This window comes from Drosophila suzukii, chromosome 3 (assembly GCF_043229965.1).
Source record: "Drosophila suzukii chromosome 3, CBGP_Dsuzu_IsoJpt1.0, whole genome shotgun sequence".
NCBI classification, from domain to species: Eukaryota; Metazoa; Arthropoda; class Insecta; order Diptera; family Drosophilidae; genus Drosophila; species Drosophila suzukii.
The window spans coordinates 86,290,721-86,308,755 of NC_092082.1; the positions used below are offsets into that span (position 1 = coordinate 86,290,721).

Here is an 18,035-nt window from a genome sequence, read left to right on the forward strand (position 1 = left end):
TGTTTGTTACGTTATATTTTATTTCAAAATATAAATTGGAAAATAATTATTATCATTATTTGGTCAGAAACACATTGCCGTTTAAACTAAATAATAATCATTTCTATTTTATTTCCAGGGAAAACCAATTTAAATAAATTTGATAAGTTCTTATCATGGCGAAACAAAAGCAACTATTTCTCTACTGGGAATGGGAAACTGGAATTCAATGCATTTAAATGTTTGCATTAAATCAACCTAACAAAAAACTCATATAGATTTCATACAAATGAGAAAACCATTAAAATGTTTAAATTCCCCAAATATGTTAATATGAAAACAACATATCAAAAACGCAATGGAACCTTAAATTCAGCAAACTTAAACAGACTTTAAATTCAGAAAGATATGCGATTTCCCTAGTCAACGAGTTATAAATGAATTTTGTTCTTTTGCCTTTTACGAAATTTTTGCAATTTTCCACTTGGCAATGTTTTTTTTTTTCGGCTGACTGTCGTGTTGCCCCAAGGGTCCGCTGCAGTTGCAAATGGTTGAAATTACATTTTTCGCATTAATAAAAATGAAATAAAAATAAAAACCCAGCTCCTCCTGTGCACGAAATATGCAAATGTGCCGCGTGCAGCGCAGCAGATAAAACTGAGCAGGATACCCATATGTGAGCTCAGGTCCTTTTTCCACTATTTTTGCTGGGTGGACTTTGGCTGGAGTTTTCGGGTGTCACACTCGTAATGTGGAGCAGCTGTTGCAGGCAGTGCCAAAAGTCACAATAAATTCGGGCATTAGTTCCTTCCACTCCCTCTTGTGCGCAATCCAGCATCCACTGGCCCCTGAAATGTTTTGAATATAAATAAATAAGGTATAAATAAATTGAGAAATTTCGTTTGGCATAAATAAAGTACAGTATGGCTTAAATTTAATGATGCGAAAATATTTATTCAAAACTTGAAAGCGCCGCGAGATATCCCCCCGAATGCTAATAATGCCCAGGCTTAAATTGCCGCTGGCTATTTACTTTTGTTTTATTTGGTAACAATTAATTAGTTCTTCATGGCGCTATGACAACAAAGATAGGGGGATCCATCTGAATGGCCCTCGGAATTTATTATGAATATTTCAACAGACAATTAGTTCTCCCCGTCATGAATCAAGAATATAATTCTCGGTTTATTACATTTTAAGCAGATTGCTTTAGATGGAAATCGGATCTGCTTTTCTCTTTGAATGTGTGTTAGCAACTGAAAAGCAATTTAAAAGCAATTTGAGGTCTTTAATGATTGTAAAAATATGTTAATTATATTATATTTTCTTTAATAACAAATTTTTATATAATTGATGATGAGTAGGAAAAATTCTACAAAATAGGTGTTTATTAAAACTTAAAACAATTATTTTTATCTAATTTCTAACTTGTTAAGTACTACTTCCTAACTAACTTTGAGCTCAAAAAAATTTTCCAGCTGCTGCAAATGTTTTGGGGCAGTGTAACTTAGCCAGCTTGGTATAGGCACAGTTATCCTTGGTCTTGAGCTTCCATAACCGCGAGAACTTGTTCCAAACATGGATCACCGGAGATTTGGATATTCTTTTCATGGTTATATTGATTTTGTTGGGCTGAAAGAAATGCCTCCACTCCAGCCAGTGAATCGCGTAGAAGGCTTTCGGATCGTAGACCTTGAAACCCTTGCATCGCTTAGGATTCGTAATCATTTTATAGATGCTGTCGGTGCTGCACTGCTTTTTGGCCACTCGGGTTATGACCCCGGGTCCATTGCTTCCCCATATATTGGCATCGTAGTTGGCCTGCAGATCCCGCAGACACTGGGAGGCCAACTTGTGGCCCAAACCGGTGGAGGACATTTTCATAACACCGCAGGCCAAGGATCTGTTGCTCTCGGCGCCCGTGAAATTTGGTGGCATCTTCTCTAGATTCTTCAGAACCACCACATCGAGATCGAGGTAAAAGCCACCGTATTTATATAACGTTATATAACGCAGGAGATCGGAGACATGTGGAAAAAGATATTTCGATTTGAATAGCTTTCCACCTTTTAGCCATTTTTCGATGGGAGTGCCAGCTGCATATTTCCAAACGTTGAGATGTCTCAATCTTATGTTGTTATATTGACTCAAGGCCTTGATTAGGGAATCTCCTTTTGAAATTCGATGGGTGGCACCTGCGAAAAGCACAAATACAGCGAGGCGTGGATTGTGAAGGGCGGCCGATTCAATGGCACATGCCTCCCGAGGCGTCAATTTGATCAGCTGGATCTTCTCGTCCTTTCGGAAATTGGTGGTTTCATGGAAGAATACACTTTGTCCAGGCCGGGGTTGATTTTTTGCTTTTAATACGTCCAACAGGGGAATTGCTGGAATTCTTTTTAGCTTTTTCGTCTTGAATTTTGGTTGACGGGGCACTGGTTTAGCTCGTCTTTTGATAATATACTTTTTTACCGGTTTCTTAGGCTTATTGGTCTTCTTTTGAGTGGTTTTTTTAGGAACGGTATTTTCTTTCTTTGTTGTGTTCTTCAGTTGGGTATGTTCTTTGGTTATATCACTAGTCTTTACTGAGACGATCTTTTGATTTGATGTCATCCACTTGTAGGTGAATACGATGCTAAGAATGAGGGCCAGTGAACCTACAGCGGTTAGCGATCGTGACACTTTCATTACGAGAATATTTTACTGCACTCCCACCACGTGATTCGTGTTAACTAAAAGCTGCATTCGTTTCACTTGACATATGAAATTGTAATTATGCGCGGATAATAAAAGTCTTGTCACAAAACAAAATATTCCCTAAGAAATACCCCTTTTTGACGAATTCTTAATTATTTTATTGTAAAATTTCACTAAGTTGCCCGCTAGAAACTGACCCAATTAATGGATAACTTTAAAATATATACATTTATTTAATCAAATCTTTATCGGCAGATCTTAAAAAATATATTTATGCATCGATAAGATGTTCCTAAACGTAATTTCTACACCTAATTATCATCGATAAGGCTTTTAGATTGAAAACGGCACATGCCAAATGTCAAGCGTGACCAAGTCGAAAATATGTTTATCTTGGCTAGTACCTTTCCTATATAAAGGGGCTTGAGTAGCCACACTGCTTTCAATTCGAGTTTCCACTGGCAAATATGAAGTTACTGGCTCTTTTCGTTACCATTCTGGGTGTGGTGGCCGTGGTCCACGGTCAAGCGGAAGAAAAGTCCAAGAACACGAATCACAATGTGATCGTCATTGGAGCCAACAAAGGTGCACCAGCTCCTGCTGACGGGACTGCGCAACCTGCAGCTAATCCGCGGCCCCAATACCCTCATGCCTTATAAAGCTGTCCAGGCCAATTTATTTATAATAAAACGGAGCCCATATAACTTCATACATATTGAAACGTTCTTTAATGTATTATCGAATTCAACTGCACTTTCTCTTAACCAAAGGACTTCCAACACTATTACTTAGGGGAAATCTACAGATATTCGCTTAGATTGCTGAAACAATAATATCTAAGGTCACAGATACTTGTAGATTAGGAATTCAGTAAAATCTCTTTCAAATTTCGAAGTAAACTAAGGAAGGAAACTTAAACGAAACCATAAAACTCTAGAAATTTGTAATGAAAAAGGTAGCCGGGAAATAAAACTTTAAAAACGTTGGGCAGTTTTCCTCCGAAGCAAGGAAAATATATTTTGGTATCTCTGGTTTGCCACGTTTATTTTCCTTAATTTTGGTTGTAATCAGTCTATAATGTCAGCGTGGTCATTGAATTAGTTTTACTTTTTCTTGCTTTATCATGGTCTATTTTTTCTAATAAATGGGTTTGTGCCGCTTACGCAACACTTAGGTTATAAGGAATGGACTCATCAGGTATGGAACCATTTCCAATATCCACTGGTAGACATGAAGTTCCTTACTGGCTTTTTCGTGCTGTTCGTAGCTGTGGCTTTAATCAATGGTCAAAAGGATCAGAATGAAAACAAAAATGTTATCCACATTAACAATGTCGCTCCCGCCGCAACTTAAGTTTGCACAAACTGGTTATTCAATAAAAATAATATAAATATTTGCATGTAATATCATTGGCATTTTTATTTTAATAAATAGTTACAATATACAAATATATTGAGTTAATTGAATAAGACTAGCACAGAAATGTACTCTTGGCTTGAACCAGAATAGTAAAATTGTTTTTATAATTTACAGATCTTGATATCCGATATTAGTCATTTATCACTTATCACTGATATCACTTATCTCTATTCCCAAAAATAACTTTATTTATATTTTTATCAGTAACAATACAAAAAAATAATTCTCCGTCATCATGTTTTAAGTTTTAAATATTATTTACTTGGCAAAAGATTCAAAGAGGACAAATACATTTATCTTTGTATTTATTATACAGTGGTCTTGGTGAATATATTTGTATAGTGCAATTTTAATTCCTCAATTGGAAAATTATCTGTAACTATAAACTTTGCTTAGTTATAGAAAGGTTACAAATGCTTTAGGATTTTGCGAATCGAAACGATTTTGTTTGCTTATGCAACACCTGCCTTATAAATGGTTTCAGCAACGGGTTCAGACTTTATTGGAAACCTTTGCTGGTAGACATGAAGTACTTCACGGCTCTTATTTCCCTGTTCATCGCTGTTTCTTTGGCCTTGGCCCAAGAAAACGAAGCCAATGAAAACAAGAATGTTATACACATTAACTAGGGAGCCCGAACGTTTAAACTTCGATAAAATAAAAATATAGTCGTGGTGCGATAAACTAAATGTAATTGTTTTTGAGTACGTTCCTACGCAAATCTTAAAAAAAAGTGTTTCAATATTGAATACCTACCTATTTTTTTATCAGCAGTCAAGATTCAGTAAAGAATCTTTGTTTTTTCGTCGTGATTTTGCTCTGTGGAATACTTTTTCGGTCAGTTGGTATGAAATATTTACTCTTACGAATTGTGAATTATAAAATAAAATAAAACCTGACTCGTACCTTGTAAGGGATCCCAAATTTGTATCGAACAACATGAGTTCAAAATGTACTTATATTGTGATATATCAATTATTATGAATAATACGACAGTCACAAGCTAAGTAATTTTTGCCACTAAATTAAGGAAGCTAAGTTCGTATCTTATTTCTCGAATTTAGCTCTTTTTTATGGTTGCATAGGGAGTTGTCCACATATACGAACATCTAGCTTTTTCTGTTTTCAACAAACTTTTTATTGTTGTTTCAAGTGGCATTGTTGTTCCAGTTGCTGCCACAGATAACTACGTGCTAAGAAATGTATAGCGAACTGCACAGGCACAATATATTCTATATATATTGTAGATACTTTCCTGGAGAGGGCGATAGAGATTCATGGAGAAGGCAGCCAGACAATGGCCGGCGCCCACGTCTCCATGGACGCATTCTAATAAAAAGCAAGCGCAGAGAGTGCCGTTCTGTGTGTAGCCGTTTTTAGCACTGCCTAGGATGTTTCCACAGTTTCTTCATCGTTCTGCCATAGTTTGTTCGTATTCCCTACGATAGAGATGGGAATGGATTTCGTAGCTGTTTGTTATTTATAAGGAAGTGTGGTGTAGAAACTGCATAGCTTTAGGCTTTATTATACTAAATATACTGTGAAATATCATTGTAATATTGGTAGAGATGCAATAATAAATATATTTTTAGGTGTTTATATAAGTTCTAGGAAAGAATATCTAAGTTTTCTGTCTGGATATATCACTTAGTGACCTGAAATAAATATTTAAACGGAATAAATAATTCCCTGCTCATCACTGATTCTCCGCCACAGTTAAACTCCTGCTGCTGCTCTCGAGTTTTTAGGCTTTTTGTTACTTGGGCAACATTTGAGTTATAAATGCCGCACTACTTGAATGAATCTCCTGGGCGTAATAGTTTTCAAATGGCTTTCCGTATATGACTGTATTCTTCCCTTCGTTCGGAGATTCGTTTTCTGTCTTTGTTGCAAACGTATCGCACACAAGTGGCTCGCTGTCTTTGGGCCAAAAGCGCTTGCCAATGCAAAAATGGCCCTATGAATCTGTGGTTCTGGCCGGAGTGAGCTGTTAGTGGGCAGCAAATTTGGCATTTTGTGCTATTGAGTGGCCGAGACTCTTTCAGACCCATAAATAATTAAAGTTACCCTTATTTCCGATTTAATGCCAGCCAAAATGGGAAGTTCTAGTTGATTGGTATTGGGGTTGTTAAGCATTTGCTGGCTAAGCAAATGACAACGTTTCATGGACTATGGGATATAATTGATTTAAGTTGATTAAGTTTTATGGACCCATGCCTCCAACATTTTCTACACAAGGGTCTTACAAAAAACATTTATAGCATGGGCCGCGTAAAAACACATTAACACATTTTGAGTTAAAGCTTTAAATACAAAAATTTGAAAATGTATCAAAATAAATAGGTAGCTTAAATAAAACAACGAATATTGTTAAATAAGTATTATTATAAGCTTGATGGTTGTGACAAAGTAATGCAGGAATATTTATTGTTTTATTTACAATGTATTTACCGACCTTCCCAAAATCCGTTTAACTTGGATTGATGTTTGGCCTAATTTATAAATTGCCTGGCTTACGGAAATCGCCTTTCGCCAATCAATCGCCATTGATTATGTGCCCGGCTTTTATCACAATAATGAGTCCGTGACGGCCTTGAGCCAACGCAAATAAATCAATTTTTCTCGTTTCCGGTCAATTAGTGGCGTCCGAATGGTTTGCCAAAGGTTGAGAAGTAGAACTAATCGCCTGATTCCATTGCGAAGGCAAAGCAAACAGAGGGCAAGCGAAATGTTTACACTTCTCCTTCGGTTCATTTGGTATTTATTCTTTCGCTTTCAACTTGTTGCAGTTTACTTTTGCCTTGCAGAGAGTCGAGTTTCTCAGCTGGCCATTTCCCTTTGAAGACACTCGGGCGTATTAGCAATGTTAATAATGCTCCTGGCCCTGTGTCCCATATTAAATGCTAATTCGCATACGGCACACGATCCCAAATGGGGAACTCTACTCCCCAGTTTGACTCGCATTTTTTCCTTTTCTTTTTTTTTTTTTGATAGGGGACCACGGCTACGCTACATGACATTTACAACATATTATTATGCAAAGGACACGCTATGGAGTCTCTTTTCCGTTTGCATCGCCCCCCATCCAGCAAGCTCTTTTCTTTCTCATATGTTGCAAAATCTGCTGCGGCGTTGGGAAATTTGCATTTATTCATGGCATAAATAAAGCATCCGCAGCATAGAGGGGATGCCGAAAAAGGGATATATTTAATCTGGTCACCCCTTGCTGGTGAAGAGCTTGTGTGGCGTTCAGCAAAATCCTGACGGCACTTCGTGGGATGTTGGATGTGGCAAGTGCATGGGGATGGGCACCTGGATGTCGATGTGTTTTATTTATAATTTATTTGCCGGAAAGTGCAGCTCACGGGGCGAGGAAAACACCTGCCGTTGACGGCCGCAGGTGCAGCCGCAAAAGTGATGCAGATTTTGTTTGCCCAACGCTCCTCTCTATAACAATTACATGCATTTAAAATCTGGTTTCGGTTTAGAGATTCGCGGTCTGGTACAACTCACGCATGCCACGCCATTCTCCACAGGTCAATCAGGGATGCAGTCCTTGGTTTCCAAAAAATAATGTGCTAGACATTAAAAAATCATAAAACAAAATTCCTAAAAGTTCTGAAAGATATACATTTTGTGAAAACAAAACTTAACATAAGTTATTTATAATCTAAATATACCTTTTTAAATTTTATAAAAAAATGAAACCGTATAAGCACATTCATTACTTTGGTATTTTTAAGTGCCATAAGTGAAACAAATCAATTTTTTAATTTTAAGCCAATAAATGTCACATAAAAAAAACAAACGACGGGTTATATTAAAGCAGTTGATCAAATTTTCTGTTTGCCAGAGATGCTTGGCAAATTTGCTTTAATCCTTTTTCTGTTTAGTGGAAGACTGGCACAATCAACTGGTAAGAAATAAATACGTTAATAGGGCAAATAAATATAAAACCTAATAAATATACTTAGATGAAAATGATAAAAACATGCACAACCTGTTGGTTTGTATCAGACAAATGGAGCCAAATTCGAAGGACACCATTTTGAAATTGCCGAACAGCTGTGAAGACTTGATGAGCAAGGTCGTCGATCACTGGAAGTTGAAAAAATTCGCTAAACAAGATCACAAAACAAAAAAAGGAACGAAGGTATCCTCAAAATGGAGAACTTGGCGACCCTGGCCATAAAGCTGAGGCATAGTATACAAAATCGGTTTTTAAACAAAATTTCCGCTCAATGTAAAAATTAGAGGTTAAAGTCAAAATACAGTTTTATATATGGGTATATTTCGAAATTTTAAATTTTAATTAAAAATTTGACAATTCGATTTATAATTGTTAAAAACGTTGAGCAGGAATTTAATGACGTTACGCATCCCTGGAAAAATCAGCCTGTTGTGCACTTTATACTGCGGCTGCAACATCGCTGATTTGCATGTGCAATGCCAAAATCCCAGATTGAATTGCTGATAGCAGCGAGTTGCGAACTACGTTCCAATTTGTTAATGGGTCTAATCAACGTGTATTGTTGACAACAGCCCCGTGTCTAATGGAAGCCCCCATTATTGGGCTGGAAAATCATTATCAAGAAAATAGGGCACAGCACAGCGTATATTTTATTTGCCCACAAACCTCAAAATACACGTGGGCAGCAGCTGCTTCCTTGCAAAGCTCAACCCCAAACCAGGAACATAATATAATAATCTCATAATGTGGAATTAGAGGAGCGTAAAATTAGCCCCAAACCGATGTGGGTGTTCCACCTCCTTATGCATGCATATTAGAGTAGGAAAGTAGGGAGAAATAAGTGACTATAAGGTTACAGAAAGGGTAAGCCTTACAATTCAAAGTTCAATTTCATTCTTTAACTTTAATAAAAGTGGGTACTTGTATTAGTATTTGCTCAGGTGTTCCGCTTTTTCCCAACCTGATTTTCAGAAGAAGTCAGCTGGTCATTAATCCGTAGTATTTTCCCCCCAATATTCATTTGCCTTTTCACCCTTCAAGCTTTGCTTTTCGCTCATTACACTTTTCCGTATTCTTGTTTGCGCCTCCTTTGAGCCGGTTTATTTTCCCGGGAAAGCGTCATCTTTTGTACGGGCACCGATTCCTTTTCCATTAGCACTTTAATATTTAATGACTTCTGTTTATCGCACATAATTGAATTCTGCTGTGGTCTCGGGGCCTTCGAAGCTTTTTCTGCAGATGGCCTTTATTATTTGCCTTTGGCTTATTGCTCATTATATTATTATCTTTTGTTTGTAATATCCGCAATATTGCTTGAGCCCCGGAATTTTTATGGGTCTTCATTATTTGGTTTTTATTCTTATAAATAATGCAGGCAGGGGAAAATCTCTTCTCACTTCGGGTTCTCTGGCATAATTCTCAATCAGCATTCAGACACACATGGCCCAGCATGATTTTCTTTATAGGTCTCTCTCGGTTTTCTCCTCTTTTCCCCTGAGATGATTACCGCCACCAGTTCGTTAGCGAAAGTTACATTGCCTTTTTCAGTTTCCTCTTGGCCGACGGAGGGCATTACCCAAAATTTAATTAATGTATTTTCTTCGTGTTTTCGCATATTCATGCCTCAAAAATTGGGAGTGTGCATGTGTGGCACGTTTTGCTCATTAGCCATTTAGGTGGTATAAATATGCATTAAACCATCTCGCCGAATCCTTCCCATCTCGAGACGTTAGTTACGATTTATGGCCAAGACATGAAATGTACAAAAAACACACAGTCTCACCCGTGGAAAGAAACTTTGGCGAAAATTCAAGTGCAAGGCAAACTTAAGGATGCCGAGGAAGGGCCAAGGACACTGGCCTTTTGTCCTAATGAAAAGACAACAAAATGCGAGGGATAAATGGGTGGGGGAAAAGCTTCCACCATGCCTTGCCTTTTCCTTTCCTTTCAAAGCTTGGCCGAAAAGCTTTGGACCGCAATTGTCGAAATATACATTTGACAGGCCCATAATTGCCCCTAAACATGGTCTCGGTTCTGGGGAAAAAATTTGCAAATTTAACCTGCATAAATTAAACTGCAAAAACATGGTATCCAAAGGGAAAAAATACATCCACAGTTATTTATTATGCGGTGACCCACAAGAAAATATAAAAATAAAGCAAAAGAGTTCTGTTGAAAGCTAAAAACGGAAAACGGAAAAGGTATAAGCCGCCCACAGCCATAATTCAAATTTGTATATAAATTTTTGCGTTTTTCTAGAGCGCAGTAAAAGCCACAAAATGGCCAGCGACACGCCGCCCCAGTTAACTTTGCCTTCAAACATCATTTGTCAAGGCGAATAGCATACACACAAGGCTGAAGGGAAAATGGCCTGCAGGGAAATAACTAGCAAAGCAAAAGCGAATTTTCACGGCTCTTTAAGCGGCCAGACTTCGATACAAAAATATGTTTTGCTTATTAGATGAGCCAGGCAACCCTGGCCATCCATCAGGCGTGCAGCAACACTGACGCACGCCTGACGTTGATTGCCCACCCAACGCTCCTCTCCTCACATAAGTAAATGATCACACCAGAGCAATCTAATCCGGTGCCGGGCAAATTGTCCCATGCTTTTTGTGTTGTGTCTTGCGGTTGACAGGCGGGCGAACGTTTTGACAGGCCCCGAAACCAGGGGGGAAAAATTGGAAAAGGGGCACTAACCAGAGATGCTATGCGGTTCGGTTCGGTTAGGTAATTCTTGAAATACTGCAACCACCCGGAGGATTCTTATTGCCAATTAAAACGTTTTTGGTTCAGTTAAGTGGTTCATTTATTATACTTTTCTGAAATAATTTATTTTATTTTATTTTAGGTTTAACATTTAAAATGGCATCAACCATGTTTCTAGAGCCATATTTCTAGAAATATGCAGAGGTATACTTTTCGTTTGAGTTTAATTTCATAATTAAATTTTATAGACGAATAATTTTATGGTAATATTTTGGCATCACTTGGCATCACTGCAGAGAATTGTGGTGCTGCCAGCGCACTCCGAAATGTATGCTATGCTTTTTGCTATATTTTTAGTATATTTCCCAGCTAATCAAATGCAAGTGTGGACGCCGTGAGGAAGTTGTGCCAAAGCCCCATAAAATGCACACGTGTTATGCTGAGGAGTAGCAAGTGCCACGCCCCACCAGTTCAAAAGGAAGCCTTGACATGTTTAGCATAAATTTTGCTGATGACCTCAATTCCGGCTTAAAGGCAAAAAGCGAGAGAATATATTCTGCTTACCCGTCCAGAAGCTCAGAGCAATTAACGGCGAGCATTTGCTTGTGCATTTTAATAAAATGATTAAGACTTGTTTGCCGGCTGACAGCTCAATTTGTGACCTCTGCTCGAAGGCATTTTCCATGAGGCTGACCTTTTTGACCCTCTGACCCCCCCTGAGCTCTTAATTTGACCCTCGGGCGGATGGCTGGCGGCGATGGCAGCAACAGTCGGTGCCATAAATAAGCCCCAGACCCATGCAATTATGCGCTTGAGCTGTCACTGCAGTGGCCCTGCTCGTTGGTGTGAAAATTGCATATTGGCATAAATTAATCAGCAGCGACAACGCCTGCGATTGCGAGGCCATCAGGCATAAGGCATCGGCCATCAGCTATCAGCTGGCCATGATTGCAGTTGGCCAACAGACCAACGGCCAAGTGTCCAATTGGCCAACTGACGTCGTCGACTGAACGACAGATTCGCTGGATGCCTGCAGGCCTTAATTTACGCACTGGTAACTGCGGAATGTGGATAAGAAATTCTCATTCGCATTGGCGACAGATTGAGTTGTGTTTGATTTGTATCAATCAATGAATTAATCGGGACCACAGAACCGGCTTTGACGGATATTGCACAAACTGAATATTTGATTGACACAGTTAAGTTTGCCCATGGTCATGCGGTTTTGTCATGTTGTCTCAATGATAAATCTATTGACTTTGATTTTTTAATTAATTATTTAAGTTAATTTATATTTTTTTCTTCAACCTTGGTCTTTTATCTATGAATATTAATATAATAAAATAACACAATATAAATTTTTGCACTCGAATTAATTTAAATTAATTTTGGTTTTATGGTTTTCGGCCCTGTTTTTCACACATTTTAAACTAGCCATATAAATATTTTTTTGTCTGAATAAATGTTTATTAAATGTGTGGTAATTAGATTAATCATTTACATATTTTTTTGCTAGACTGTTTACAATTTGCTGTTGATTAATATGCACTTCATATATTTTATTTTGGTCTCGAAACACCAAAATTTAAATCAATCGATCAAAAAATAATTTTTATCCTGTATGTCCCTAACGAATTTCAATCAATCGACTTTTATTTTTTTTATAAACCCTAATCTCATAACCGTCAAAACCAACACTATGTTAGAGTTAAATTGGGGTACCTAAACCGATAATCCGCTTAAAAGCGTTTATGGAAAAGAACTGCAAGTTTGTTGGAATTTGAAAAGGTTTAAAGTTTGTTTGTCCTTCTGTTGTTTAATATATGGTATTTATATTTTCAATCCTGCCAATATCAACGTTTTCCCCAGATTGCTTACGTATGATATATGCCTTCTGAAATTTCAATTTCCCCATCGACGACAGTTACACTCCGGCAGCTTTTCTCTCTTCAATTTGTGGTTGGCTCAGCTTAATTGATTTGCTTTAAGGCTGGGACAAAAAACTAGTTGCAGTAGGCAAAAGGCAAAACTTTGCCCCAACCGAAAGAAAACGGCAGACAATTAAGCCAGGGGCTTGTGTGAAAAAAGGGTGGGATTTTCCGGGTGGCGGTGGGGGAAAAGCCGGGGAAATTGAGAACTGCAGCAATTACTTACTCGAAATCTGTTGGGCGAATGAGTCCCGGGGTCTAGAGTCTCGACTCTTGTGGCTGCGGCGTGAAAGTGAAATACTTTGCCAAGGACTTTGCCATTGTTGCGGTTTGGCTGCTGCATCTGTTGTTTGTGCGAAAAGATTGTGCCATCTTCCCCAGGCACCGTCACCCGCAGCCATCATTTATCGTGAACTGTGTCAAGCATTTGGTTTCGTTTTGATTTGCGATTTTAATGGATACTTTTACTCCTTCTTTTTTTTGGCGTCGGTAAAGTGCAAATTGCGTAAGGTTCTTCCGGAGCTTCCGGTGGTTGTGGCCTTAATTTATAATTACAACAATGCCACCGAAAGTGGCCTGCACTTAAAACCCTTTTAACCCCCCTTAGGAAAAACCCCAGTTTGAAATGCACATCGAATTAACAATTTTAAAACGAGGCGTGGAAATTCCATTGGTTAAGTACACAAAAAAGTCCATAACAGAGACAGCTACAAAAAAAAAAGGGGAAAAATCACTTACAAATGTGTGAGAAATTAATTGCAATTGCAACCCGAATTGGATAACCACAGACAAAAGCGCGGAATGGTCCATTTTATTGTGTGGTAAGAAGCGAAAAAATAACAATTGGCAGGGAAAAAATTCAACTCGACCAATTGAAATTATTTGGGACAGTTTGATTGCAGTTATATTGTTGATATCGAGTTTACAAGAGTAATGGTCAGAGTTGGTTATAGCTGAAATTAAAACAAAACGGGCATATTGATAAAGGAAATCAAGGGGTTTTTATATTTTACGAACACTGAAAGCTTTTCAAAAAAATACATGGAGTCAATTTATACCAATAGATGTTTTTTTTGGCAGCATTGAATTTATGAGAATGTCACTTAGGTGATAAATTGGCTTATCCCTACTTTAAGAGATTCTCCCTCCTAAGAGATTTACCAGCGATTCAACATTGTTTATTTATGGTATCAGTGGAGCAACGGAAGTAATTTGAGTTAAGCAAACATCCAGCCCACGTTTATGCAAACGATTTCGAATCAATTTGGCCGCAGATGTTTTTAAATGGCTCGATGCCATTAGATGGCTGCCATTCCATCGACCTTTTGGTCCTTTGGCATTTCGCCAAGGAGTGGCTGTCGAGTCAAGTTCCTGTCTTTTAAGCGCCTGCCGTGCAATCACTCAAAGTTGTCCGCATTTGCATAAACACTTCTAATCCTAATGCCATGCAGGCTGCAGCAGCCCGGATCCTCAGACCTGAGTCCTGAGTCCTTTGCCGGTTCAACATCCGGTGGGTGCTCCTCCAACAGGTCCTGCTCCCGGCTACTTACAGTCAATTGCCCCGGCCCCCTCCTCCTTCGAAGTTGAAGTGACATCGCTAAACTGACAGACAGCCAACCGACCAACCAACCAAGTGGTGTGGTTCCTGCTCCTACTCCTCCAACTCCTGCTGTTCATCAACGGAATTGGTCTGCGGTGGGACCAATGCTGCGTGCCAGGACACCATTCCATGTCCCTTTTCCTTTGGCCTCGCCACTCGGCTGCGATTTCGTCAAACAAACGTTGAGTGGGCTGAATGGATCACGCACACAACAGACTTGCATGTCATTCATTCTCAGCCGGACGAAGAGCTTCAGTCGGACTCAAGTCCGGGGCACACTGAGAAAAAATAATAAATGATTAATTTGTATAATTTTTCTAGGTTACGATGACTTATTTAAGTAAATCCAGTGAGTATGTCAAAAATCAAGCAGGCATTACAGGACCTATCCTAGTTTACTAACCCTAAATAATATCTACCAGATTATCTAAGTATAAAGTCGATAGTAATGGATATATAATAGATATTGTCTAGTTTAGGGAAAATAATGTTATTGTTATAATTATTTACCTGGTCAGGTGTTTTTATAACATTACAATAGCACGAATATTTAGTTTATCCATACTATATATAAAAAAAACTATCCCATTTTACTAAAAAGTCAATAACAGTAGACGAGTAACTAAATAACTAAGGCGCTACATTAATTTATTAGTTGGCCATACAATTTGTCACACTTCGCATACTTTTTTTCTCAGTGTGAGGAGCAGGAGTAGGGGCAGGACATCCTGGCCAAGGAGCAATTGAAGCTGGGAGCTGGTAGCCGGGAGCTGTGGAAGCGCTTAGGCTGTCAGTCAGCGTGTCAGTTGTGCGGCATTTCATTGGTTTTGGCTCCCACACGATGGCCTCGGCCGAAAGTTGCGGACAATTGACAGCTGGGCAGGACCCCTCCAGAAAGTGTCCTTTTTGGCTCTGTCTCTTTAATTTCGACCCTTCTGCCAGGACCCGCCTTAAAGTACCAAACTAGCCCGCTTTTTGCCCATTAGCTGGCCTTCAGTTGCAGCTGCTGTGCTGTTGCAGCTATTTGTTGGCTGCTTATTAAAAAGTTTGGAGCAGCTGAAAAAATTTGATTAAGTCTGGCGAACTGTGGTGAATTTCGCATGGCTATACCCTATATAAAACTTCATGTGAAAGTAAGAGTTTTATAGTGAAAGGTTAGAAACAAATACAATTTATAGAAAATATTATATACCTAAAAAAATAAATAGTCAAAAGGAATTTTTATTAGTCTTATTAAGCTACAACAATTCTTACTAACCCATTTTCCTTTCAAAAAATGTACTATGATATCTGAAATATTAGTATAACAGTGTGTGGCATATATAGAGCATATAGAGTCTGCCTGGCCGACATCCGTTCAGCCTAATTTTTGTATGAAAAACTTTTCCAAATAATTCCAGTTAGGGCTCGGAATTCGCTCTCGACTGTCGAGCTCGCACTGAAATTACAATGCATTCGAAGTGCCCTGGGTGGGCGGAAGAGTTCAGAGGTCGCAGTGGAGTTGGGCTCCCAGTGGCAGTTGGAGGACTTGTCCCCTAAACTGGCGCACTTTGCATAAATTTCAACTTGAAGCATTGCACTTACTTGACACATTTCGTTTACACAGAACCCACCCATTTCCACCTTTCGACCCCCCCGCCCTCACCTCATTCAACTTTGTTGTACTTCATTCGGAAAATGAAAAACACGAGAAAAAGTTTTGTCTTTTGGTCTCTGGGCTCTAGCAACAATTTACTGTTAAAAGCTCAACATTGTTACACTGGTTTTTCACTTTTCACTAAGTAGCGGGTTTGTGTTACCCATAAAAAAAAGGGTGCATGAGCAGAATACAGCCGCGGGTGGACTGGGAACTGCAATATACTGCAATCCACCCAAGTGCGTTGAGTAATCTGCTCAAGTTTTGCCGGCGTCTTTTGTGCAACGTGCGAAGTTTGTCACTCCGTCAGTGAAAATGGCAAAGGCAACCCAGCAACACTTTGTCCGTGTTCAGTGCATCTTCCATGCAATCCACCCAGCAACCCATCCACCCATCCACCCACCTCCGTTTTCCGTAATCCACTTTCCTGGGGAGTCATCAGCATATAGTACACCTGGCGAAGGATATCCGGATGGACCGAGGGCGGGGCAGTTGTCGTGTCAACACAAGTTTTGCATTTGGCGATGTGTTTTTCCTCGGTATGTCCTTTTTTTTCTTCTTTTTTCTAGTTGTTCGTTGCTCCCTGCAAGTTGTTAAATGAGTTTTCATAGTTTTTCGTGGGTGGTTATGGCACACCCTTTCGCTGTCTCTGTTTGCGGAAAATTAATATTTTCCCTTAGCCCATTTCACTCTTTATAAAGTTCAGCATTGCCACTGGGGTGCATTTGCTTAGCGTCAAAGTTTTCTTTTATAGAGGATTTTTATTAAAAAACCCCGCGAAGAAGTAACGTTTGCTGAGCGAAAGTTTTTCAAACATAATGGAAGTTATACTTACCAGAGGGACTGGCAATTTATTAGGTAGGGATAACATATGTTAAAAATTGTATACACTTGGGAATGGATATAAAGTTAAATTTATTTTGATGAAACTAAGTTTGTGTTTATAGGTTTTAATCAACTATCTAAAGTGTTTTAAAGTTAGAAAAGTTTTCCTTTTAACTGGTTCACTGGCAAAACATTACAAATTCAGCAAAAGTAAATTAATTTCCATAAACTAGTCATTGTTTTAATTCGGCAGAGATCAAGCTGTAATAAATCAACATATTCATAACCTTTAATCAAGCTAATAGCCACTAGATGAACATTGGCACCAATTAATCAGTGGCTATATAATAACCGTCATTAAACTAAACAAACACATTGCGCCATTCAGAGTTCGCCGTTCGCATAAATTTCAATACGCAACCAGGTACAGAACACTTAACCCATGATACCCCCAAAAGCCGCCCCATCAGAATACATTTCCAATTAACTGGGGGCCGCCCATTCCCATACTTCGCCGAAACTCACCAACTTCCCCTCGCTGAGGGGTACCCAATTCGGTAAATAATAATACCCGGGCAAATGTTTAATGATATGAAATTAATGCGCAAATATCAGAGGCTTCTTTGCCATTAAAGCGAATAGTAAATGGAATACAATTTCCCGGATGGAACCGTTCGAGAATTTTCACAGCTGCGGTGGCGCCGCCAGGTGAAAATGTAAATGATATGCGATGATATCGGAGGCCTAAAGCGAAGCGGAATAAATTGACTCTTTGACTATCCCAAGTGTTTTTCGGTTTTTGGTTTTCGGTTTTCGGTTCCGACTGGGTTTTGCAACATTTGTATTTGTTCAAAAGTCAATTTAAGACCCAGAAAAATTGATGCCATTGTTGATTTTCATTTGCATGCCAGTCACACAATCAAAAGTGCTGGGGAAAATGTGGGGACTTTGCAACAAATTATGTTGTTGGCTCAGATTTTTATGGTCTTTGCCATGCACACACACTTAACGCCTATTTTCCACACCCCTCCCCTTACCCGAAAATCAACCATAAATACAATATTTCCCACAACTTTTCGAGGAAAACAACAACAGATTTGATTTTACTCAGTTTCGGTTTCGAGTCGAGGCCGAAAATTTTTATTGTCCAGCAATATTGAGGCAGGAAAATGTAGGAAAAGCGACGGAATACCCATGAAATTTGATTTGCTTCATTGAATTGATTTCATTTCATTTGTTTTGATTTGTTTCGCCCCGAAAAACGCAAGAACG

At 38.8% G+C, this 18,035-nt stretch overlaps 2 protein-coding genes across 2 annotated transcripts; one reads left to right on the forward strand and one right to left on the reverse strand.

Annotated features, from left to right (window-relative positions):
- Positions 1–1,389: 1,389 nt before the first annotated feature.
- On the reverse strand, positions 1,390–2,682 carry alpha4GT2 (alpha1,4-galactosyltransferase 2). The gene has a single exon (XM_036818560.3). The coding sequence runs from the start codon at positions 2,665–2,667 to the stop codon at positions 1,441–1,443; it is 1,227 nt and encodes a 408-aa protein (XP_036674455.3). The 5' UTR covers positions 2,668–2,682; the 3' UTR covers positions 1,390–1,440.
- Positions 2,683–4,611: 1,929 nt separating this feature from the next.
- Positions 4,612–4,784, forward strand: Mst57Db (Male-specific RNA 57Db). Its single transcript, XM_017071272.4, has one exon. It carries the CDS (start codon positions 4,620–4,622, stop codon positions 4,722–4,724), a length of 105 nt encoding a protein of 34 aa, XP_016926761.1. The 5' UTR covers positions 4,612–4,619; the 3' UTR covers positions 4,725–4,784.
- The last annotated feature ends 13,251 nt before the right edge of the window (positions 4,785–18,035 follow it).

Bases quoted from the DNA above. Each gene is read 5' to 3' on its own strand.
- alpha4GT2 (XM_036818560.3), bottom strand. From the start codon at position 2,667: ATGAAAGTGTCACGATCGCTAACCGCTGTAGGTTCACTGGCCCTCATT.
- Mst57Db (XM_017071272.4), top strand. From the start codon at position 4,620: ATGAAGTACTTCACGGCTCTTATTTCCCTGTTCATCGCTGTTTCTTTG.